Genomic DNA, 24,705 nt, shown 5'->3' on the forward strand with positions numbered 1-24,705 from the left:
GAGGCGCGGCCCGGCCCGGCGCCGCGCACACTGACAGGCGCTCGGCCAGCAGACGGCGGCCGCGCCGGGGCGCGGAGACCGCGGGGCCGACCGGGTGCTCGGTGTCGCCTCGGCAGCGGAGGGGGGACGCGGCGCTGGAAAGCCCCGGCCGCCCCCACACCTGTGCCCCGCGGGGGCGGCCAGTGGGTGTCGCCGCCGCCGCCGCCGATCACCTGGGATCCCCGCCCCGTGGCGCCTCCGCCTCCCGAGCTCGCCGCGCCGGGGAAGCCGAGCGAGCTGCGGGCTGGGCGGCAGGGCCGGGGCCCGCGGGCGAGGCCGGGGCTGCGGCGCCGCCGGGGCTCGCCCCCTCCCGGCAGCCGGAGCGAGGCGGGCAGGAGGGCGGCGGCCCTGGAGCGGCGGCAGGATGAACGCCAATGTCACCTACGCCAGTCGCAAGCGGCGGAAACCTGTGCAGAAAATGTAAGCGGCGCTCGGCGGGCTGGGAAGAAGGGGCCGGGAGCCGGGAGGGGACGGGGAACGGGGAAGCGGCTTCCCTGCCTCGTCCCGCGTGGGGCTGCCCGGGGGCGGCTGCCCGCCGGCTGCGCGGCCCTGCCCGCGCCCCTCAGCCCGGGAAAGGAGAGGGAAGGCGGCTGCCGTGCCCGCCCCTGGGGCCGGTGATCTTGTTTCATTTCGCTTGATTAATAATAATTAAAGGAGCGAGCGTCCCCCGCGACCGGCAGGCGGGCGAAGGTGGTAGCAGGGAGCGCGGCCGCCCCGGCTCGGGAGGCACCTGAGGGGACAGCGCCGGGCGCTCGGCCCCTTCCCGGCGCTGGCCCGGCCTCGCCGCCGCACCGCAGCGGCCACAGCCCGCCGCCGGCACCCCTGCGGGTCCCGTTTAAGGTCGAAAGAGACCAGAGAAAAGAAATCTGGCCACGTTTTTTATTTTTAAACTTTGGGGGGGGGGGCCCCCCGCGAGACGTCTCGCTACCTGGGCAGTGGCACGTTGTGCACCTGCCGCAGGAGCGGGCGCTGGGCGCTGCGCTGAGCGGCTGGCCGGCGATGTGCAGGACACAGGGGATGTTTAACTTGCACTTTCGACTGGAAGTCGAGTACCTATAGGTCGTAAAAAGTAGTAAAGCTGAACTACTGGGCTGCAGGGAGAATAACCTAGCCGTGATACAGGGCTCAAAAAATGCCCCGTGTTGCGGAGGAGTGCTCCTGTGGAAGGTAATTGCCGAAACTCCAAAATTGTTAAATAGAAGGACAAATATTTAATGAAATTCTCACGTTAATGGTATGGTTTTAGACTTACAGCAGACAACTGTCTCAGGGCAGGGGAATTAACTGGGGTGCTTGCGTCTTTACGGTTGGAGCTGTTAGAATGAATACATACACATATCCAGATTCTCGGTCTACAAATTAGCACAAGAAGTCTAAACATGGCTTTTTTTAAAGCCCTTGCTGGAAGGTACAGTCATAATGTGAACAGCAGTGCTTGCTTTTTTTCTTTTGATCACTCATTTCCAAACAGAGGCGCTGAATTAGACTTGCTCTGTAGATCTGGATTTCAAGAGCAAAATTAGTGTTGTTTTTTGGGGAAGAAGTAAAAAAGCACTAGTAGTGTTTGTCAACTATTAGTTGCTGAAGGCAAATAATTCTTACGTTCCGATTGCGAAAGGGTGAGGTGTTCTGCCTTTTTGGTAAGATCGGTTAATGTCTGGCTTACTATTAAATTCTTAGGCTGGATTAGAGGATGTGAAACTCCTTTTTTTTTTTTTTTTTTTTTTTTTTTTTTGTTGCGTTACTATAGTAGCTATGTAAATCATCTCTTTCTGCGTAGGTATTCTCTTTATATAATTTGGCCACGCTTGTTTTATTAGTTGAACTTGAAGTCTATTTTATTCCTAATGGGAATCATATCTGTATTGAACAATTTGCCCTCTAAAACCAAAGAGAGAAGTGTTGTTTCCTCTTAAAATAAAGCCATTAATATTAAAGTTGTATGCTCACCTGTCCATAGAAGAAAAGGCATGACTATTAACCTACCTTGTTTGGGTTGCCAGAAATTATTTGTATGCAAGATGAATTTATCTTGCGTGCATCGCTTTTTCTTCTCCTAACAGCTATGCTTTCTGGTTCCTTGTGCTCTTAGACCAACCTTACGGATCACTGCTGGTGGGTCAGAGAGCTCTGATTTCTCATGTCACCTATTACAGAATGTACCTTTGGGCCAAAAACCACAGGGAGAGGCTGTAAGCTCTTGTAACTGACTGGGGGGAAGGAGGGGAGAATAGTCCCAATGCTGTTTCCTTGCGCTATGGTTTGACACTGCCATGATCTGAGTGTCTGAACTTGGGTATTTCGTGTCCCTAGCAGAATTCGGAGTTCCTCCAAAAAAAGCTGCAAAATTAAATAAGTGATGTATTGCTGGGAGTAGTACCTTTTACAAAGATTGCTTCTGTAGATAGTTCTTTAAATGTTTCATTTGCCATATACATACCTTTGAAAGGATCCTGATAATTGTTAACCTGCAACGATAGGCAGCCAACTCACAGAAGTGGAAGAAGCTATTTATATCATACAGTGCCTTACTGTGCATAGGGAAAAAATGAAGGAGAAGAAATACGTCTTGCTCCAGGTACAAGTAACTCATTAAAGCCATGATGATAACTCAGCCGATTTAGGAAGCTTCCCCTGCAACCACCCTGTCTTTATGTGCCGTGTAAGGGACTGAACTTGGCAGGGAGCTGCCCGACAGTGCCAAGCGTTGAAAAGCGCTTTTTGAATTCAGCAGGGAGCTACAGTACTGCGGCTGGAAAAGAAAAGCAACTGCTCCTGCACTTCATCTTGTTATCTTGTCATCTGAAGAAAGGGGGAAAAAAAAGCGCCTAGTAAACAATCTGCATTCCAGTAAAATGTAATGTGCTGCAGAAACCACTCGCTGGGAGCCTCGGAGCCCTCCGCCGGGTTCCTCCCGGAGCCGGGCGGGTCCCCCTGGTGGCCGCAGCCCGTGGCGGTGCTGCGTGCCTGGGGGCTTGGCGAGCAACGGCATGGCCCCTGCTTTTTCCCTCTTTCTTTCTTTCCTTTTTTTTTTTTTTTTTTTTTTTTTTGAAGGCCTTGTATTCCTTTTCTCAAGCGATTGGTAGCTGAGCCGCTGACTTTACATGCTAGGAGGATAAAATGCAAAGTTTTATTGAGGTGGGGTTTACTGGAGATAGATCCTAACATTATCTGGAAGACTTTATATTACAATTGCTCCACCTTGCAGTTCTTCTATATTTTTCCGCCTCCATCTAGCTGTGATTTGCCCTGTTTTTCTTTTATTTTCCTTTTTTTTTTTTTTTTTCCAGTATTTGGAAAGGAGTTGTTTTTCATAACTGAATGAATGTAATAGACAAGGAATGGGGTGGGGGGGATCTAAATGTTTCATACTGTGCAGACACAAAAAGCATAACAGCATGTTTCTTGAAAAAGCAGACTAAATAAGAAATGATACGCTTTTGTTCTGAGTTAGTTTGAAAGTATTCATGATACTAAATATTCCAGAGAAAAATGTTTGACTGGTTGATCCTTAATTAAGACTACAAATTAAGACGTAATAATGTCTGAAAGCAGTGCAGAGATACTTTTAATTTCAAAAAAAAAAAAAAAAGACAAAGACAACATGACTGTTTATGTTTTCTTTCAAGACAAACAAACAAGAAGTGCCAGAACAAGCCTTCAAAATGCAACTTCGTCAGTAAAGAAAAATAATCATTAAAAGATTGCTTTGTTTAAGGCAGTATCATACATACAACAGTTTACACCTTTCATTTGAAAGGCAGACATTAAAGCTGTTTGTCATAAGTAGAATAAACTTAGAAATGATAACCCTGCAAGTCTTGGTGTACCTGTATGTTACATGTAGACTGCTACTTGAAAGTGACTGTTTCTAAGGTTTGGTTGGTGTGGGTTTTGTTCTTTGATTTTTTGGTGGTGGTGGTTTCTTTTTTTTTTTTTTTTTTTTTAGCAATGCTTCTTGCAAAAGTATACTTTTTGGAAAGAAAATCTGCCACAAATGAATATAGTCAAACATAGATATTATGGCCAGCAGCGAAGAGCATGCTTTGATTTCTCTTTCGGAATAGGCTTGGCCTGTGATCTGAAACAGTATTGCAATATGTTAGAACTGAGCAAGAAGCTTTCACTCCTGGCTGTTGTGTTCGGCTGTCTCCATCACTCTGTTGGGGTTGCTCCGACACCAAGACAACCTGAGCAAACTGAGACTGTTTGGTCCTGCAGGACAAACAGAACAGTTGTACAGCATCCGATGAGCAGCACACCACTGGTTGGAGTGTGTGTGTTTTTTATAAAAACAGCTTTTGATCCCTTCAGCTGCCTAAACCTTTGCTGGTTTCATTGCCTGTTGAAGGAACCATAGGAAAGTGTCTCTTGTCCCTTCAGGATAGTCTTTTGATCAAAGAGTTTGGTAGTTTGTCTTGTGTATGTTGCTTCCAAAGGAATCATCACCGGAATGTTCATGAATGGTAAATTTGGAGTGGGAAATGAGCGTACGTGCATAGGAGTCTTTTTTAGTTGTTAAAGTAAACAGAGAATTTGGGGGGATGTCACCTATGTAGAACATGCGTAGTGGTAACTGATGTGTTTCATATACCTGAGCTACAGTTAGTTGAGTAACATACAGAAGAATAACATGTTATTTCATGAAATTTTAAAGATGAGATGAAAAACACACAGCTGAAAAGATTAAATCCATCAGGTGACATGCATATTCTCTTTCATGCTGTTTTTTCTAAGTGATAAAGCCATTCTGATGAACTTCTTAAGTAGTTTTTAGACATAATTTTCTGTTTCTTTAATGCTCTTCTTGCACATCATTTTATTTCCTGAGTTCATTTCACACTTGGGTCTTGTGAAGAAGGTATCATGCTTTTCAGTGCTTCTTTTTTTTTTTTCTTTTTTTTTTTTTATAATAATTCTTTGTTGAACAAAATAAATCTGTGTAGTTTTCATTTTCTAAAAGAAAAGAACTGTATCTATTTTCCTTTAAAAATACAACTTAGCATATAAATACTGAGATTTATTTTGGCCTCTTAATAAGAAGACTCAAATACTTGTGTACTTTTTAATAACATAGTGTAATTAATGTCTGTGAGTGCACACATGATAAGCGTGTGTAATTAAAACTTCTGTTAAGTTGTTTGTAGAAGACCTCTGAAAATAGTAGTCAACTAATGTTACAGTGGCAAATCTATTCTAATGTTAAAACTAGAATTAGCTGTCCTTGCTTGTTTTGCAGCTGTTGGGTGATAAGGACTCGGTTCAGTTAAGAGATACTGAGTGCACAGAGACCTCTGGCCTTTGATTGATTAGAGAATTCAAATTTCCTGTAAGTAAGGTAAAAGATCAAGAACCAAAAGGTCAGCTTAAAATCTGTTACCTTCTTTAGCCGTCTTTCCTTTCCTTTTTTTTTTTTCTTTATAAATAAAATATGCATGGATTTTAATCTTGACATAGCATTCCATTTTCCTTGAAGATAACTTTCTGCAACGCAGCTAGGGCATATGATGAACTGTTTTCATGGGGACCTTTGCTTTCTAGAAACATGTTTGATTTGACAGTGGTGAGCTCTTCATTGGTTGCTATGCAGCTGTTATCTGCTAAAGGTTTGGAATTTATTATTCTGTGCTTATATTTATGTCTGTTTAATACACAAAAATATTTATGAAGCAACTTTGAATGTTGCTGGTGATGTTTAGTGTTCTTGATCCTTATTTTGTAAGGGTTCTATTTAAGTTATGTTAATCTTGTACAAGTGAATATTCTGCCAGAATAAGAGAACGTGAAGAAAGCTTTACTAAATTATTTTAAGATAGTATTTTACTTTATTTTAAGAAGAATAATTTTCATTTATCCTTTTGATTCATCTCTTTTCCCACTTTTCCAATGTTTGTAGTATAGAGCTGTGCTAGAACTGTGTCCTAGGCAATGCTTAGTCTGTCGCAAGGTCAACTTAAGGAGTAAGTAGTTGCTGCTAATGTATTTTATTAGTTCACTAACATTTTATATTATGGCACCTTCAAGTTACAGGCTCCACGTAAAAAGCATGCCCCCTTTAATGGACAGAAGGGCAGCTTCAGAGCCAGTGGTCAGGTAGCCAGGCGTAAGTGCAAGTTTTTGACAAGTGTTAAAAATAGAATAAACAATGCCTGTAAAAAGAATGGTTTGAATTTAAACTAACAAGTGTAATTGACACACACAAGGAGGGGAAGAAAAAAAGAACAAGCTAAGAAAATGAATGTCCACTCTATTGAGTGGACACCTTTTTGACTGGAAGCACAAGATGAGATTGGTTTTCAGTATGGTTCACTTTCAGCAGTGGCAAAAATAACTATTGGAGCTTTTGCAGTTTCTCATCTTAAAAATGATTTAAAGACAAAACTTGGAAGCAGACCAAACAAAATACTGAAGAATTTAACTGCTGAAGTCTTTATGTTCAGTATTTTCATGAATGATACACCTTGCAGAGCCAACATCCGTATGAAAGCAGCCAAATTGTAAGAAGTCAGTAATGGCTGCAGCTCTCAAGTGCAACTGTGATGTGGGAAAAGTGGGAATTAATCACTCTTTAGTTAGGAAACAGTGTGATAAATGTTCTAAAATGTATTCTGGCTTGCACAAATAAGTTAATTGGTTTTAGTGTTAGCTTGGAATGGCTAAATATAATTCAAGTGAGGAGGGGATGTAAGTCTGTTTTTAGACTACTGAATGTATGAAAAGGTACGAGTATTCGTATTCAGGTATCTGGAGTTGGAGCTCAGAGCAAATATGAATAGAAAACAGCGGGTTTACAAAAAGTTCATTATTGACTTCATAACAGAAAGCTTTTTACATGGTACTATGTGAGCTACAAAGGTGTGCCTTTGTCATGCCATACTCAAGTGGAATGCCATCAGCTAAGAGTTAATTTACAGGACAAGTTTGATAGTGGGAGCGAGAGAGATTTTACTTGCTGACTGAGCTGTATCTCTTCTCTTGTGCAGTTTTGAATGCCTTGTTGTCTAGCAAGTTCCTAAGCCTTTTGTTGTGTTCACTTGACAATAACCTGTTCCAAACACTGATGAAGAATGAAGGACACCTGTGAAAAATTGTAATTCAAGTTAAAAGTAAACTGTCAAATAATTTGTGCACAAATATTAATAAATATTAACTGAATTAGTCTTAATACAGATATTTGGAAGAACTGAAGAGACATTTAAGTGAAATCATGGGAGAGTTTTAATAAATGCTAAATCTTTTCAGGTTTCAACTATTCATTACATGGTCAGATAGCCATTGCATCTCTTTCTGCTTCATTTAATAGTGGGTGTATTGGGGGGGAGTTAAATGATCTTAGATTAATTCTATTTTTTTTTTTTTCCGTGGGAAACAGAAGTCACTTGGGAAAAACATTTTGCATGTTACAGTTTAAAAGGCTATTTGTAATGTTAGGTTTGGCAAATACTTACCTTCATTTTGGGAAGGAACTTTTGTTTATATTTTGTTTCTTTGCCACAGAGTAAAGCCATCCCCAGCTGAAGGAGTCAAGTCCAATCCATCCAAGAGACACAGGGATCGTCTGAATGCGGAGTTGGATCGCTTGGCTAGCCTTCTGCCTTTCCCTCAAGATGTTATCGCCAAATTGGATAAGTTGTCTGTGCTTAGGCTTAGCGTCAGTTACCTGAGAGCCAAAAGTTTTTTTGATGGTAAGTATTGGGAATTTATTTGCGTTTGAACTGCTTGTAAAATTCTGTTCATGCTGTAGGCTGATTTCAGCTGTTTAAGTACTTAAACTTGTTAAATTTATCTGTACTTTAATGGAACATCCAGTTGCATGGATATGTACAATCTAACTGTATAAAGTAAGCTTTCCAGTTTCTTGAAAACCAAATGCAACTACTTATATTTCACTTAAATCACCAGTCTTTCAAAGCTTTGCATTTGGAAATAATATCACCCTTTATGAGTCTTCCAGTCCTTTTTCTTAGACTTTCAAAGGGGAGAAGAGATGAGATTTATTTTTTCCTCCTCTGAAAATAGCCTTCCTAAAGCCATTACAGTTCAATACATGTCATATGAGTTCCCGTCAGCTGTATGCTTTGCTTCATGTTGCATGAAAAAGACTTCATATAGGGTTTAAGACTTTAAATAGGTGAGGACTTCATATAGGTTAAAGACCTATTTATATAGGGTAACTGTTAGTACTCTTTCCTATAGTTTACCATGAAGGTGACTTGTAAAGAAATAGAGGCAACATCTTTCCTGTCTTCAAGCCCTGATTAAAGCAGCGTATGAGGCATTAAGATGACAGCTGAGGTTCTCCAATTGTGTGGGCAGGTATTCACTGACCCCATCCTGGGAGAGGGTAACACAGCAGAGCTCAGAGTAGTAATTAGGCCAGCAGCACGTGTCCTCCTGTAACTGTGTCAGGGTGGCAGAGGAGTTCGACCTCTCTCCTTCATTACCTGAGTTGTTCTGTAGGGTGAAATGTGGTGGTTGGCTGCATGCCAGTCTCTTCAAAAGCAGAAATAGTCTGGTCCTTTGCATGGCTGAAATAAAGCAAAGAGCTGGTATTTAAATAAGATTGTACTATTTTTTAATCAATCAGAAGTTTTATGACACTGTACCGAAGATAGAATTACATTCCTCAGCATCTGCAGCTGAACATTTTGTTTGTTTGTTTGTTTTTGCTTTTTGACAGAGTTGTTTGGACATGAAAATAACCTCTGTCCTTACCAGCTAAAAATTTAGTGTTTCAGTTCATATGGACTGATCTCAATTTCTCATGCAGTGGAAGTGCTTGATTTTTGCTTTATTTTGTTCTGACAACTTGCACTCGAAGGCTTTGGAATAAAGGGGTTAGTGCTATTATTTACATATAGGAAAAAAATCAGGGCTTTACCTGGTTTTGTGATGTAAAAGAGGATGGAAAAGCCTATAATCACTCTACACCAAAATTTACATCAGTTGCTTGTTTGTAATTTGAACACTAAGGTAGCTTTCAGCCATTCAACAGCGGGGAAGTTGTATATCCATCTCAAGATGCAGTTTAAATACTGTTGAAGCACACCTAAACTGTGTTGCAACTCAGTAACAACGTACTGTTCCAATGGAATCCACATCATACAGAGACATGCAGCCACTATGGCTGTAATACTGGACCAGAGCTGTGGAATACTGGTTGTTGTGTCACAATGAATTAAGTAGCAGAGTTTTAATTTGCCTGATAGGAATTGGAAAGTATTTTGCAAACAATGAGTGAGTGTATATACTGGGTGCATTACAACAGAATATTTTTCCTGTAATTTCTATAAAATAAATTAGCCTGATATATGTGAGAAGATACATTGTTCAAAAAGTCAAAATAACATAAAATTATTTAAGATAAAGCAAGAATAATGTTTACCTTTGTAGAAGCTATCTGGTCTTTTTTTTCCTTTTTTTCTTCTGACTATTTCTTTATAGGTAGGACTACAAATCAGGTTAGTAATCAATGTAAGTCTGAAGGTGCTTAAGAGCTTAAAGATAAACATTAGAACTCAATCTAAGACTATGATAGATCCAGTTTTGCCAACAGGAAAATAATTTTTTAATATTGTAATCTACTTAAGTAGATTTCATGCTATTTCAGTTGAAAATGACCTGCCAAAGGAGAAATAAGTTTCAAAGTACCTAATTAACAAATACCAACAGCAACAAAAATAAAGAACCCCACCACCCTAGGTTAGTTGGTTTCATGATCTGCCCATACAGTGCTTCTCACGGAACTGATTTTTGAAGGAATGTTTTCTGTAGTTAAATAATGAGGAAAGCTCTGTAGAACTAATCTGATAAATGCAAGAGTGATCATCGATTGTCACCTTGAGTGCCTGGCCTGAGCCAGCAGGTCCATGTTATTAACACAGCATGCTGAAGTAAAGGGAAACGCTAAATGAATAACAGGATGCAAATGGGGGGTGTGTAAATTCCTGCGGAAAGTAAAATATAAACGCATAATCATATGATCTTGCTTGAAAGGAAACCCAAGTTTTTGCTGTAACAATAGATATTTTTTCAAAGAAAACACTTGCATTTTTCCAAGTTTAAATAATCCGGAGTGGATGTCTGTTTTCTGAAGGCGGAAGTCTGTGAGGGGCGGGGAAGAACTGTTTTATGAAAGACATCTCAAGAAGTTGTGTCCATTTGAATAAATGTGCCTCACTTAGATGTCTAGTTGTTACTTTAAAAGCTAAGTATTAAAAAAAAGTCTTCCCTCCCAAATCATTGAGATGGTACTGAATTTTCCTGGAGTTAAAGACAGATGAGTTTTTCCATAGTGTCAAGTTAGAAATGCAGTAGGCTTTAACACACTTAACACACTCCAGATTCTAGGAAATTGTTGTACATCTTTTTCTTTTCCATAACCTTTAAACATCTTCCTTTTCTCTGTCGGTAACTGATTATATTGTGTTGAGCACTTGCTTTTGATTGTTGCAGTTTGTTGTTGAAGTTCCCCAGTGGCTGCTGTTAAGCAATCCTGTATGGCTGCCCTTCAGCTACGCGAGTCAATGATGCCGTAGCTGTCTGTGTGGTCAGGCTACTCTCAAGTCAGCACGGTGGCAGAAGGCTTTCCATATTCACATCAGGCACTCTGGCATGCTCTTGTATATGCTAGAATTGGAACGTGAAGTTCTGTAGTCAAGAAAGACATTTCAGTAGTGGCTTAAAATGTCTCTCAAGTCTGCTTCATTATGAAGCCAAAGTTCTCGCGTGGTCAGTCAAAGCTAAGAAATGATTTGAGCTAGTGTTGTATTTCAGCTGTGTGCTGATACCTGCATGTACTGACGTAGATCAGCAGTCCTCAAAGTCAAGCAGGTGAGTTTAAATCACTGCTGGAGTATTTGGTTTGTGTGTGTAAGATACTTTCTGAAAGTGGCTTAAGGCAAGCTTGTTATTTTTAAGAGACTGGGATAAATCAGGCAAGTGTCTGCTGACGATAAAGAATGACTTGGAATGTTCTCTTTGTATTATTTCACTCTGTTTTGATGTGGAATGCCAATGTGTGCATTCAGCGGTAGGTAGAAAGTGTATAGAAATAGGATATAGGACAACAGTTCTTTATGTGGATGCAGGTTAGTGTGAGTTCAGCATCTGGAGCACAACTGGCTGGTCATTTAGGCATAGCCTGTGTTCCCCATGCATGCTAAAATGAAAGCCCTTTTGCCTCTAACTTTGGTCCTTATGTGACAAATTGACAACTATTTAAATACCGTAGCAAGAAAAAACACTTATAATGAGTCTTAGGGTTTTGGTGAAGCAGTTAGATTAAAGGGATAATGGGAATAAAAACAGAATTAGTATGATAACGTTTTTTAACATGTCCAGGCATGTTTTTTTTTTAAGGTATACTGAGAATTAAGGAGAGGTTTGCAGAAACTGAAATTAAGTAGCTGTGCTGTGTATGTCGATATGTTAGAAACAAAATTGAATGTGTTGCTTATTAATTATTCTTTTATCCATTTTGCTAAGAATTCCTGTGGTTTAAAGTATATATTTTTTTTTCTCTTGCTTATTGGACAGTTCTGCAATTACAGAAGAAAGTTTCTGTTCAAAATTAGTTCAGAATTGGTTTCTTATGTTGTATGCAAGTGTTTCTGGCAAGCACAGCAATAACAGAATAATTAAGATTTTTTTCCAGTAAGTTTGCATTGCCTAATTTTACTTTGTAATATAATTAACACACATTCTTTGGCATAACATAGCTTAAATTTGCAATGCATCCATTGTCATCACGTAAAATATATTATTTGATATAATGTGTTTTTCTTGTGATGCCTGCTGTTCTATTGTACTGCATGTTCGAGAGAACAGACTGCATGAGATTTCTGCTCTGAGGGGTGCAGCTTAGGATAAGATGTACAGTACAGATGGTAAAGACAGGTAAAATGGGAGACTGTGTTTATTCTGTCTCATTAAGAATGGTTACAATATATCTACAGTCTAACAGATACAAATAATTCGTTCTTTTTTTTTTTTTTTTTTTAAACCAAGTTTTAAATTTTGATGTGAAGCAGAAACCTCTAATTATGAAACAACTGATTAAAGCTCAGCCTCCTAAGGCCAGGATAATACATCCTGACTCACTTTTATTTCAGGTGATTGTATTTATCTGGTTTGTTTGTCTAAAGCAGTTTTCCTCATGTATTTTCAAATGGCCAACTTCCTTTTCATGTTTGCCCTCTTTCCCTGCTCTTCCTGCTCTACACTTAGACACTCACCTCCCAAGCCAGGAGAAGCTAAGGCCCTCCAGGACAGAGCGATGCAGTCAGTCTGCAGTTACTGCTTGCAAGCGTTCATGTTGATGCCAGCAGCTTCTTGTGGGTTCAACTTGTCTTAATTCATCATTGCATTATGAGGTGTTTTTGTACTCCCAAGGTGGAAAAACACCCCATAGTTTGAGAGAGACTGAGTGTGGTTTTGGTGGAGTGCCATCTGATTTTGACATGATGAAGTTAAATGGAGAATCCACCACATGTCTTTCTTCTAGCAGTTGCATCATTCTGTTAAAATATTATTCAGATTCCAGTTTGCTTGGTTTCTGGCCTTAGAAGTTACGCAGTTCTCTGTCTAATCAGGTGGCTTTTCTGCATTCTGTATTTCTACCATAGGTATTAATTCATATTTAAATTTTTGAATGAGCTGTTTTGTATTCTATCAGAGGGTTAGAGGAAAAAGGGGAAACAAAATCATAGATTTCCTCTCACACTGTGTTCTCCCCCACCCCATCCAGAGTCATTATAGAATGTGTATGGAATAGTATGGGTATTGAAGTATCAGCCTGTCGTACCATTCAAGTTATTTCCTAATCTGTGCTGCCATACTTGTCTTTTTTTATTCACTCCTCCCCTTCCCAGCCCAGAGTTAGACTAAGCATATGTGGCTTGTCTGCTACAGGCTATTTTAGCCTGTATTTTACATAACAGAACATAAGCAGGGATTTAGGCTTTGAAGTCCTAAATTCTGATCCTCACAAATGCTGATTGGAGCCATATAGCTGTGACATCACCTTCAATCTCCAACTGTGTATGTTTTCATTGTTAAATGTTCATTCTTATTCTTAACTTGACCAGAAGTGTTTTATTTTTAGGAGTGCTGTGTCACTAGGCGAGTAATGCAGCTGCACAGACCTATACTGCTATAGACTGACAAAATTTACATTTAATATACCTCATACAGAACATCTAAAACTGCAAATTCTTTCCTTATCAGAAAGGAAATGCTTACTCTGTCAATATGTTTGTACGGTAAAAAGGAGAACTGGGTGCAAGTAATGATACTTAATGTCATCTTCATTTTCTTCTTTTCCAGGACTGTTGCAGTGTATTTTTTCAGTGGTTGATGTTAGTCATTGTTAGAGCTCCTGTTGCAGGGAAGAAGAATAAAAGGTTATCTCTTCATCTCTGTGCTATGTTTATTACTTAATCAAAAATACATGGAAAGTCTGTGTAGGAGCCTCTTATGTTCCACCAAGCTGTTGTAACAGTTCTTGAAAACCCAGTTCCAGTATGAATAGTATTTGGCTTTACTCTGTAGCCCATGTAAATAGGGAGATTGGTTTTACGTATACTGTTCTGTGCTTTGTTCTGGCTATTGCAGTGAATATTCTTCCTTGTTTGCAAGATCAGAGCCTAAAATCTGTTTGGTGCAAATTATATAAGTGTTCTTGAGATTGATATGATGGTTAGTCGGAAATCAAAACTAGAGTGGGTAGCAGGATACCAAGTGTGTCAACCTCAGGAGGTACTACGACTTCTCCGAATCTATATATTCCAAGTCTTGTGATTTTTTGCTAATATTTTTATTACTGTACTCTAGCATGTGAAGATAATAAAATTTGGAGTTTTGTTGTACAAACTACAGTAAAAGTTGATCCATCCTCTAAAGGTGAAAGTGTAAATAAGAAAGTATAATTAGAGGTAGCATCAGGCTTTCAACATCTGTGTTCCATGGGCTTCATGATTCACCCATTTGAATTTGTATGAGTACTGTTTGCTTGACTGTGACCTTATGTCCTGGTAATTTAGCACTTCAGTACGAATACTCTTTTAAAAAAAGTGTACAAATAATCTATGGACTCCAAAACAGCTTTAAATGCTGCGTGCCTTTATGACTCAGCAGTTTTGCTCCTGTGTGTGCTTGTTGATAGGAGAAATGCCCTAGCTTTTCCTGTTTGACTTTATCTGTATTCTGATGAGGAAATAAGACTTGCTTGTATGATTGAGCTCTGTAGACTTGTACAGTTCTAGCCAGTTATAACACTGTTTATTTTTCCTAAGTAAACAAAACCTTTAGCTACGTTAAAACAGTTTTGTCTCCGTAAATGCTTTGATAAATTAATAGTTAATGATTGCTCTGAATTGTTTTGGAAATCTAACTACATAACTAGAAGTTCATTCTAGTTACCAGAGCTTGTTGTAAAGGATTAATTTATAATTTCTTTTTATGAGGATATAAAAAAAAGGTAAGTGAAATAGCCAATTTAAAGCACTTCTGAGAGCTACAGATGAAGTACTGACAAATGTTTCCTGGGGAAAACCTCATAGAAGTTCTTGTACCTCTGCGATGATGGACAGTCAAAGCTGTATTTTTTAACAGGATATTATATTATTGATAAAACTGATTGATTGTAGTTATTCTAGAAACTTAAATGAAGTAAACTGTAAGAACCAGACCACTTATTTGAAACGACTTTAAGAAAATGTAGTTTTGCTTTTTGCCAGCTGTGAACATTAAAAGGTACAAACAAATAGGAATTGGTCACCTTTGGTGATGCATGTGGAACTCTGTTTTTAATTGAACAGAGAGTTGCTCATTTTTTTCCACAGAATAATTCCTCTTGAAATTCAACCCATGTGCCGTTTGAGTTGCTCTGTATTCCACACTTCACGCATGGCATCATATGACGTATAATAAGCTGAGAGTTGTGCATGTATGGACCCTTAAGAAAAATTCTAGCTGATCACATAAAGTAGGAATTTACTGGAGTAAGTCCGTGGTCTGACTGGTCAAATATTTTTGACTTCCCCCTTCCCCCTGTCATGTGTTCAGTATTATGATTCCTGTAGGCAAGCACAAAGTACGAGCTTTTATGCTGAAGTATTCAGTCTTTGAATTATTTTTTGCTTTTTGATGTCTGCATTTGAGTTGCCAGCTGAAGGATGATGCCTTTCCTTTATTGATTTAAAATGTGCTACATAAATTTTTGTTTATATTTAGAGGAAAAGATAATGGTATCTCCCCATCTACTTCTTGCTGTACCATCTGTTGTTTGGTGTGCTTTATCAGACAATGATAGGAAACGTATCTAGACCACTGATACTGGTCTGGTACTTTTTTGGATAGTCTTTCTTGACCTATTAAGTGGGAAACTTTGTAGATAGGTAGAACAGATTATATGTTACTTGTATGTGTGTGTCTGATTCTTGAAAATGATAACCATGCAAACAAGAATTCTCAGTCAGTATGCTAAACAGATGGAGTAAATGTTACTGAGCCCCATGGCTGTAAGAGTTTCTATGAATGCATCAGCTTCTGTACTTCTCAGGTGTCCCCCTTTCATCTGCTAGCCCCACACTGTCCCAAGCTTTGTTAGCTGGCTGTGGACCCTCTGGAACACTTCCAACTGCTTACCTCAGTACTTAGGAGGGTCGACTGCCCCAAGGTCCTCAGTGTTTCTTTCAGTGTGGATCTACTACTATGAAATGGGTACTGGCTTAAGTAGTTCTTCCTCAGTTTTTATCATGTGAGAATGCTAGGCTCATTAATCTGTAAACTAAGGTCAAATCAAGCGTGGTGGACCTGACTGCCTTTTAAGAGGAATGCCTGGTTCTGTGAACAAGGAAGAGCAGTGGATAATGTTCATCTCAACTTTAGCAAGGTCTTCAGTATCGTCTCTCATTCTTTTATTATCACCAGACCGGTGAGTTATGGTTTGGATAGATGGACTCTAGTGGCAGTGGAAACCTGCATGGAACAGCAGGCTCAAAGGGTTGTGAGTAGTGCTATAAAGTCCAGATGGTGGCCTATTGCTTGCAGTTTTCCTCAGGGTTCAGTATTGCAGCCAGCACTGTGAATGTCCTCCTTAACAAAATAGGTCCATGGGCCTTGACAGCAATATAAGCTGGGAATAAGTCCCATATCCCAAGTAGAAGACAATCTTGGTCTGGAAGGGAAGCACACTTCCAGAAGCTCATTGACTTCCCTGCCATGCTTCAAGCACTCCAGAAGGTCCTCTGTTGCTGAAGTTTCGAATTGGCACAAAAACATACATTCCACCAAAAGAGATGAAGTTATGTTTTTCATTCAATTTAAATGAGGTATTTATGTTAGAAATTGCTTAATCATTAACATCCATGTAAAGCAAGGGTTGGACTTGAATGGTCTTGTAAAACAACCTCCCAAATTTACCTCCACACCCTTTTGACTACAATGATGGCAAAACTCAACATCATATTTCGTTAGTAGAATAATTGAGCTGTCTGGTTACGTACTATGGTATGAAATGTAATTGACCATTTCCTTTTGTACAGTTGAAAGCATACAGTAATTCCCCAGGCGAAAGTCTGTGAGGTTTCTATTGAGCCATTAACTGTGTGAAGCCAAAGTTAAGGCATTGTTTTTATATTTATTAGTTAAAAAAATAAAAATATGGATTTGAGTTAAACATTGAATGCCTGGTCCAAGTCTGAGTGAGATGAGTGTCTCTGAAATCAATAGACAATAAAATAACTGTGAACTGTAAATGAAATTTGAAAATCACTTCAGATTCCTCAGCCTTATAATGAAAAATGATTATTAGTGTACAAAACTGAGAAAGCAGTTATTTCAAAAGGACTTCTTTAGCATTTGTTTCAGAATTTATTAAAAATAAATAAATCTGTGCTGCTAACAGTCATTTTCTACTTAGAAGTATGAAATCAAAAATACAACAAATGGATGATGGTTTTTAAACACTATATAATGCCTGATTAGCTTTATGGTTATAAACTCCCTGTGTTGCTCCAAACTGTGTAAGAATTAATTGACAGGAAAAAGAAATTCTGTGTTAAGATTTAAGGGTGAAACAAAACAAAATGATAGACAGGTACCTCTGTGCATCTAGGCTGAACTTGCATCTTACTCCATAAGGAAGTAATTCACCGCATTTTCTTTGTTGATTTTTTTATTGGATGTGAGCAGTCTTCTTCTTACTAGGTTAAAGGTTGGACTAGATGATCTTAGAGGTCTTTTCCAACCTGAATAATCCTATGATTCTTTTGTTTTCCTTTTTTTGTCTAAACCGGGGCCATATTAATAGGCCTGATGGTAAGTTACAATCTGTGGGCATATTGCAAGTCAAGCTGGCTTTTTTTCAGTACAGACGTGGAAGATGTACAGAGGAGATGTTGAATGGGAAATAAGTCAGAAGAAATGTGTGTGTATCAGGATACGGTTTTGGTGATTCAGCAGGTGACTGTCTTCTTTATGATAGTTATGGAACAAGAGTTCATTGTCTCCAAGTCTTGAAACCACAGGCAGTGTACGGTTTGGTATGTGGTTGTTAAGTTGCTTCAAAGCCCAAGTGGGAGTTGACAGATTTGAGCAACTGCATGTTTCCTGCAATGTAGTATTTTCATTTGAAGTAAATGATAAAATCAAAAGTTGAAAGTTCTATTCCCAGTTGGTGTTTTTTAATAAACGCCCAGAAAAACTCAGACTGAAAGTCTGACATCAGGTGACCAGGTGCAATTGGCTAGCCATAAAAGCACTGGACACTAATCACTGTTCTGCTACTTTATGGAAATACCTTTTCTAGGCATTCTTGAAAGTTTTGTTTTGTTTTGTTTTTCTTAGTTCCTTCATTTGCTCAGGTTCTAATTTAAGTCGAGAGTGACTGCTGATTCATTAGAGGCTTAGAAATTCCTGGACAGTGTGTAGATACCAATGACCCTCGTGGACAAAGATTGTAATAACTAATCCCTAATCTTACACTTCATGGTACTGTAACCCATCTACCTTCTTACTGCTCCTCAAAAACAGCTGCTTGCCTTTCATCTCTCATTTAAATCTCATTCTGTATCCCAATTTGGGAGTGTGATGTAGGTATTCTGAGTGAGAAGCACACATATGCTTATAGGCTTTCAGGTGATGAGATTTTATGGTGTGGTAGTTGCAGCAGCTCCTGGCTTTTTTTCCCAGATCAGGATCTGTGGCTACTGATGCCTACCATACACATGAAATAGCTTTGAAGTGTCTTGCGTACCACGGTTTGGGAACATCACCTTTAGATAGTGCAAGTGTTTTTGTGAACAAAGACTGTCTTCCAAAAGCAATTACTGAACTCTCATATTTGGAGGTAGACACGTGTTGACTTAGTGTGATGTTTCTGGAGTGATTAATTAGCACACTGTGAACTAAGTTCAGCATCACTCAGTTAGTCACTTAAGAAAAAAAAAATATACAACTTCGTTGTTGGTTTTTCCTTCTACTTAAGAAAACATAGCAGTGTGTTAAGTACCACTTTGTGGCAACTGAAAATACGTCCTCGCCTTGTAAGGGAGACTTCTGCATAAACACTTAACATTCCACGTTGAATAATTTCGGTTGCTCATTCTTTAAAAAGCAACAGAGAAAATCAAGAACACTTTAAAAAAAAAAAAAAAAAAGTTCAGCAGTCCCATGTTTGAGTTGGTTATAATCAATGTTGTGAGCAATTTGCTGCCGTACAATTTTATTTTTTTCAGATCCTTGACAGAAGATTTTATTTTTTTTCCACTCTGTAGCAGTTTAAAGAGGAAAACTCCATCTTCAACAGTCCATGGCTTTCTGAATTCCATTTTGAGAATAGTATGGAAGAAAGAATCCTATGAAAGTTGAGGAAAATTACATAGAGAATCAGGTTAAACTTCAAGTTCATGGGTTATGGGAGTGTTTTAAAACAGCTTTTAATATATTTATAGTATATATCTTAGGAAAATCTTGTAAAATCCAGTGTCACCATGCTGTAAAGTGCTTTTAAAATCAGTAAACGTGTTTCTTCAATGTTGAAACTTCAGCCATGTTTAAGAATGCGAAGCTACTGTTAATGGTTTTAAAAGAAACATTTACTCTATGTGGCTGTGACATTGTACTGAAAAGTAAGGCAATTACTCTGCAAGTTACATTTTGCAAAGCATTTTGCTCTGTGGCCACAGCAGGCATCTTTGTATAAGCCAGCTGGGTTGATTAACATTATCTGCCATGTAGAAGGCAGATGAAAACTAACTGGATTCACTGTCCCTCTTTCAATGTCTCAAACAGAGTAGCAGAATATTATGCAAGGTAGTAAAAATGGAATTAGTTCTACAAATATGGAGGAAAAAATCATTATTTTTCGTCATAATGTGTCTATATGCTTTCCACTTGCATTTAGTCTGATTTGTATAATTTGAAAATATTTTAAAAGCAGCACTTAAATATTGAACTCGCTTCAGATCTAAAGAGCAAAATAAATACTCAAAGAACAGCAGAATAAAAGATGATTAGGCGGTTTCAGTTTGTGATAAGTTGTGATGTTTCCGTTGTTGCTTTTAACATTTTGTATTAATGATACAGAAAGAAGCACTGATTCTTATTTAGTTCTAAAAGGAAAAAAAAAAAAAGCTGTGCCTCATTGCTTGGCAGACTGCTTGGACTTTTGAATACTGTCATGCAAGGTAGTTTCCTTCTCAGACAACCTCTGCTTGATTAATTGAAAGTGCTCATGGTAGAACAGGCTTAAAAAAATAAAATTAAAAAACCTCTTATTTTGCTGCACAAGGTAACTAATGGTTATTTTTTCTAAGTAATAAAAAGCCTCTTTTTTAAAGAAAATAAAAGTAGGGAGAAAGTGTGTGCACACATGAGCAAGGAGAACATCTTTCACCAAATGTATCTGTGCTGCCTGTTCATAAAACGTGACGTAGTGTATGTCCAGGCTGAAAAGTTGGAGCAAGGTTTTAAGAAGTGTTTAATGTGTGAAGTAGATCAGTTGTTTTATTTTTGACTTCTTTAGCAGATGCTTGTCCAGTAAAATATAGACTGGAGAAAAAAAAAATAAAATAAACCACTGAAATAGAGCCAAGACTGGATAAAAGCAGAGGACATTTCTGCAAAATCATTAGAGTTCTTGGTTAGAGAATTAAGTAGGACAGACACCTGGTGAGAGAGAGAGAGAAAGCTATAAAAATCTGTGTATACAAATGAGAATTTTAAAAGCATAGACTAGCAAAGAAGAACATTTTATATTAAACAATACCCTGGGAAAAGATGGAATGGTGAAATAGTGTAGTGAGTATTATAAACTATGTAGGAAAAATGAATTAGAGTAAAGAGTTGGATTACAAATAATGTGCCAAATGTAGCGAGCGTCACACCTAACTTCTCTAGCTTACAAGAAGAAAGCATTAGCAGATAATGACAGAAGTGCTTGAGCAGGCAAACTTGTAAAAATAGCGTTATCAGATTCTACCTGCCTTGTGTTCCAGAACACTTAAGGATTCTTATAAACTCCTTTCTTGCAGGAATTGAATCCATCTCAATATAACAAAACAGAATACCAAAAACAAACAACAAAAAAACAGGGAAGCATAGGGGGTAACATAGCTGTATTAGAGAGGAAGATTAACAAGAGTTTTGATTCCACACCTCCCAGCTTCAAATTACTTTGCTGTCATTTCATTTTATGTCATCTGCAACATCCATTCCAGTCCCCAATGTGCTAAGTGGAGGTGGTGTGTTTCTGGTGCTGCCATGTAGATTTGCATTCAGCAGTTGTAGTAACAGTGCTGAGGAGTGGCTCATGTTGTGAAATGCATCTTGGCTCTAGAACAGGGTGGCTCAGATGAGGCTGCTAAATCTATGTCTGCAGGTGTGGTTTTGGGAAGGCCATTACATTTTATCTGTAGCTTTATTCTGTCTCTTAATAGAGACCTTATCTGATGTACAAGAGTGGGGAAAGATTATCTGATGTCTGCTGGATGCCAGTTTTGTGCCTTCCTCTGGCTGAGGTCAGGTACCTGACAGTTAGCAGCCAGCCTGGTGATGAAGAGCTGAGACTCCCTCATATTTAGCCTTTTACCTTATCTTCCTGGTCTAAGCTCAGAGGGAAAATAGTCGTGTTGATTTTTACCTCTTCTCTCCCAGTGAACACATACATAAATTATCTCTGAGAGGACTTGTCTGGTTAAGGGTCAAACATGCAAATGAATGGGGAGGGATGCCCCTCCTGTAGCAGGTGAAAGGGGCAGATTCAAGTTATACACCAGTTGATAGTTTCAAGAAAAATGTGATTAGGTTGAATCATTCAGAAATCATTTCTGCTTTAAACCCATCTCAGAGAAAATGGCCTTTGCAGATTCTTCCAGTGCTGTACAAAGTCATGCGTTGCTGGAGACTTTATGGCATGTCCTCTGTGTGAAATAATTTGGGAAAAGATCCGTCTCCCTCTAATTTGGTAACAACCCCCAAGCCTACAGTTGCTATCTTTCGTAAAGTGGGTCACATTCCTTTCAGGATGAAAATAAAACATGGGAATTTACACTGTATATAAATATTTCCATACTTGAGGTATCTCTCAAGTATTCAGAAGATTCTTTGGCAGCATTAGCCAATGCCATGCCCACAGTCATATTAAACCTCAGACTAGAGCCATATTAAACTAAACAGAAGGTTCAAGAGACTTTTTGAGGAATTGCCTTAAATTCCTTCTTTTTTTTTCCCTTCCTCCTCCAAGATATGCCTGTTACTACTGCACTTTATGACCTGCCTAACAGGCATCCTTCTAGGGCTTCATGATCTTCCCCTGGAGGAAATTCCAGGTGCAGAGGTGTTTACTGACTTCATATTTCATGATTTCTCCTTGTTTACTTTGTCCAATGAAAGTACTTGGTAAATGAGAACCTTTCCTAGCATTGAGAATTTGAATGCCAGCTCTGAGAGACTTAAGATGTAGATTATACCATAGAGTGTTTGTGGGCATCCTTCAGACCTATCGATATGTGGAAGGTTCTTTGGGAAGATAAGCAGTCAAGATTATCACTTTCAATGTTAAACACCATGAAATGACAGAGGAGGATTACATCTCCCTTAATTAGAAACTTAATGCTTAACAGAGGGTGTAGCTCATTTGGCAGCATCCATGAGATGTCTAGGGAATTACTTGTTCCATATTTTAATAGTTTTATGATTTTGTTTGTGATTTCATCATTGTAATCAGTAGTAACCAAAGCACTAAAACTGTAATGACACTTCACCAAATGCTACTTTTTAAATGAAAAATGAACCAAGAAAAATAAAATTTATTTTGTAAGGGATATTTACTATGTTTAGATATATACTAAGGCCACAAAGTGAACTCTTTTCCTCTAAGGACATAACATTCATAACATATTTACTCTTAATTTATATTTACTCGTTTTCTAGTAATTCAAAAACAAATCTCAAAACCTCGTAAATCATCAGCCAGGGCAGTAACTTTGAAAATAGCACTGCTACACCATCACCTTGTACATACGCTTCTCCAAAATTAAATGTCATTATCTCCTTTCTAAAAATGTGATAATGGACTGTGTGCTTTGGATTTAAATGGCATCCCACTTAAACACTCTGTAGGGGCAAATTACATACATAAGATAAGTGTACCTAGCAGATGCAAAAAATAAATAATTTTATAAAATCTGATTTTAAAATTATTTTTATGTCCTAAAATAATAATAATGGTAATCCAGTGTTATACCCAAGTATGGTTTTTTTTTTTTTTTAGTTTTATGAACAGGATGAATTATTTATAGCATAATTTTTTTACTGTGCTACCTGCAGGGTAAGGTGCTTCCAGGATGTCAAGAATTTTGTCACTTGAATATATTCTGCAAAGCTGGCAGCTTTGTATTTATGTATTCATAGTTGGTGTACTACTCCTAAATGTTTGGAATGTAATAGTCTTTTTTTGGCAGTAGGATCTTAGGATGGAAGTACAGTTTGGCACATAAAAGCAAAAAGTTGTAAATTACTACAGTACTAACCTGACTAAACAACCATAGTTCCAATCTGATTCTTAAAGAAATACATTATTGAACTCTGTCTAATTTGTTCCTAATTCACCCGTAGATTAAGGCAAGTTAAATTGCCAAGTCAAGTTAAATAGTGTAAGGTTTGAGGAGGAGCAAGTATTGGTAGTTTTCACAACCTTTCATCTGTGAAGAGCAGGAAAACAAATCTGATATTAGAGACACTACTTTTAGTAACTTCTTTTGTTGCTAAAGCTAGAAGTATGCAAAGAAAGTTCATAGCAATATAATACCTTTCTTAATCTGCCCTAGAAGACCAAGCTCTCCTGAAAAGGGAATGCTTGGAAACGTAGGTGTTTTTGTTTTTTTTTGTTTGTTTGTTTGTTTTTATGAGACCATATTTTTTTCTATCTTAAACATTCTGGATATGCTTTGTGAAAAATAGACCATGGTTATCCCGTCTGCTGTTTTCGGTTTGCACAGGTCAGTACCTTTCTCTGCTTACACACTTACATAGTCATCATCAGCAATATGTCTTTTTACTTCCCTTTTACACTTGAACTTCTGCACTTGAACATCTTACCTGGGAGAGCATTCGAAAGTCATGGCTGCAGCAGGGCAATGTTTTTTTCAGCTGACTGGATAGTTGATACATACATATGTACCACAAAACTGGAGACAATAATCATTTTCACCTTTCCTAAATTGGTAAAACCATATGAATCACTAACTTTTCTCACTGCTTTACAGAGCCTATTTTTTTAAAATTGAGTATGTTTGCATCATAGAGGGTAAAAAAAAAAAAAAAAAGCTGTGTATGAAATATTAACATTTTGTAGGGAAAAAACTGTAGTTATCTTCTTGATAAATGTTGAATTCAGGGATATTTAATATTTGGCCATCAAATTTGTGACTATCATTTAACATACACTGAGGGGGGCTTGCAAAATTGGGAGACTGCAGTTATATTGCTAAATATGTTCTACTAAACTTTATTCAGGCTTCTGGCTTGCATTAGCAGTTGAGCTTTGCAAAAATGGCTGAAGCTTGGGTGGCTGTGAATGTCGAGTTGCAGAAGTCTACTGCTGACAATATTAAGGAAGTGCTATTGTTTTTGCTTTACATGAACACCATATGCTATGAACTATCATAGCTTAAAGGCAAATACGTCTCTCACTAAAGCTACCCAGGCTGCAGAGCTAGTAATATCAACTTCCAGGTGGGAAAGAAAGCTGAGGGTAGTGTTTGAGGGCTTTCTTATCTTCACAAGTCAAACCCTTCAGTCCTTTGAGCCATTGCATTTATTCGTCCCTTATTCCTTGTGTCACTATAATATGGGAATGAGATTCACTTAGCTTTCTATGGATTTGGAATGCAGATAAATCAAACTGAACTGTAATCATTTTCAGTGTTTAATTAGGCTGTATTTCTAAGGCTTATTCTTGGTTTCTAATACCTTATTCTACATTAGCATTAGAAGTTGGAATTATAAAACATTCCATTTCTTTTAGATACACTTTTTTTCCTATTTTAGCAAAGATAACGTCATGTGAACAGCATAAATGAATTCAAGCATATGAAAATGATTTGTAAAAATCTTAGAGTAAGCTTAGTAAAGGTAATAGAATACAAGATTTGTTTCCTT

At 38.4% G+C, this 24,705-nt stretch overlaps 1 protein-coding gene and 1 long non-coding RNA gene across 3 annotated transcripts in view; both read left to right on the top strand.

The window, feature by feature from the left end:
• The first annotated feature begins 23 nt into the window (after positions 1–23).
• The window catches only part of AHR (aryl hydrocarbon receptor), a 63,615-nt gene continuing 38,933 nt past the window's right edge, over positions 24–24,705 (top strand). Inside the window, exons 1-2 of one of the 2 annotated variants that reach the window (XM_035316840.1) lie at positions 24–459; positions 7,537–7,724. In XM_035316840.1, coding sequence (XP_035172731.1) covers positions 404–459; positions 7,537–7,724 — 244 coding nt within the window. In that variant the 5' untranslated portion in view covers positions 24–403. Of the gene's footprint in view, positions 460–7,536; positions 7,725–15,003; positions 15,026–24,705 lie in introns of those variants that run through there. The other variant, XM_035316841.1, reaches the window with a different exon arrangement.
• LOC118161453 lies at positions 14,512–24,158 on the top strand. The gene is made up of 3 exons (XR_004748033.1): positions 14,512–14,522; positions 19,092–19,095; positions 19,561–24,158. It is a non-coding gene; the product is annotated as an uncharacterized LOC118161453 (long non-coding RNA).

Source organism: Oxyura jamaicensis, chromosome 2 (genome assembly GCF_011077185.1).
Source record: "Oxyura jamaicensis isolate SHBP4307 breed ruddy duck chromosome 2, BPBGC_Ojam_1.0, whole genome shotgun sequence".
Lineage (NCBI taxonomy): Eukaryota > Metazoa > Chordata > Aves > Anseriformes > Anatidae > Oxyura > Oxyura jamaicensis.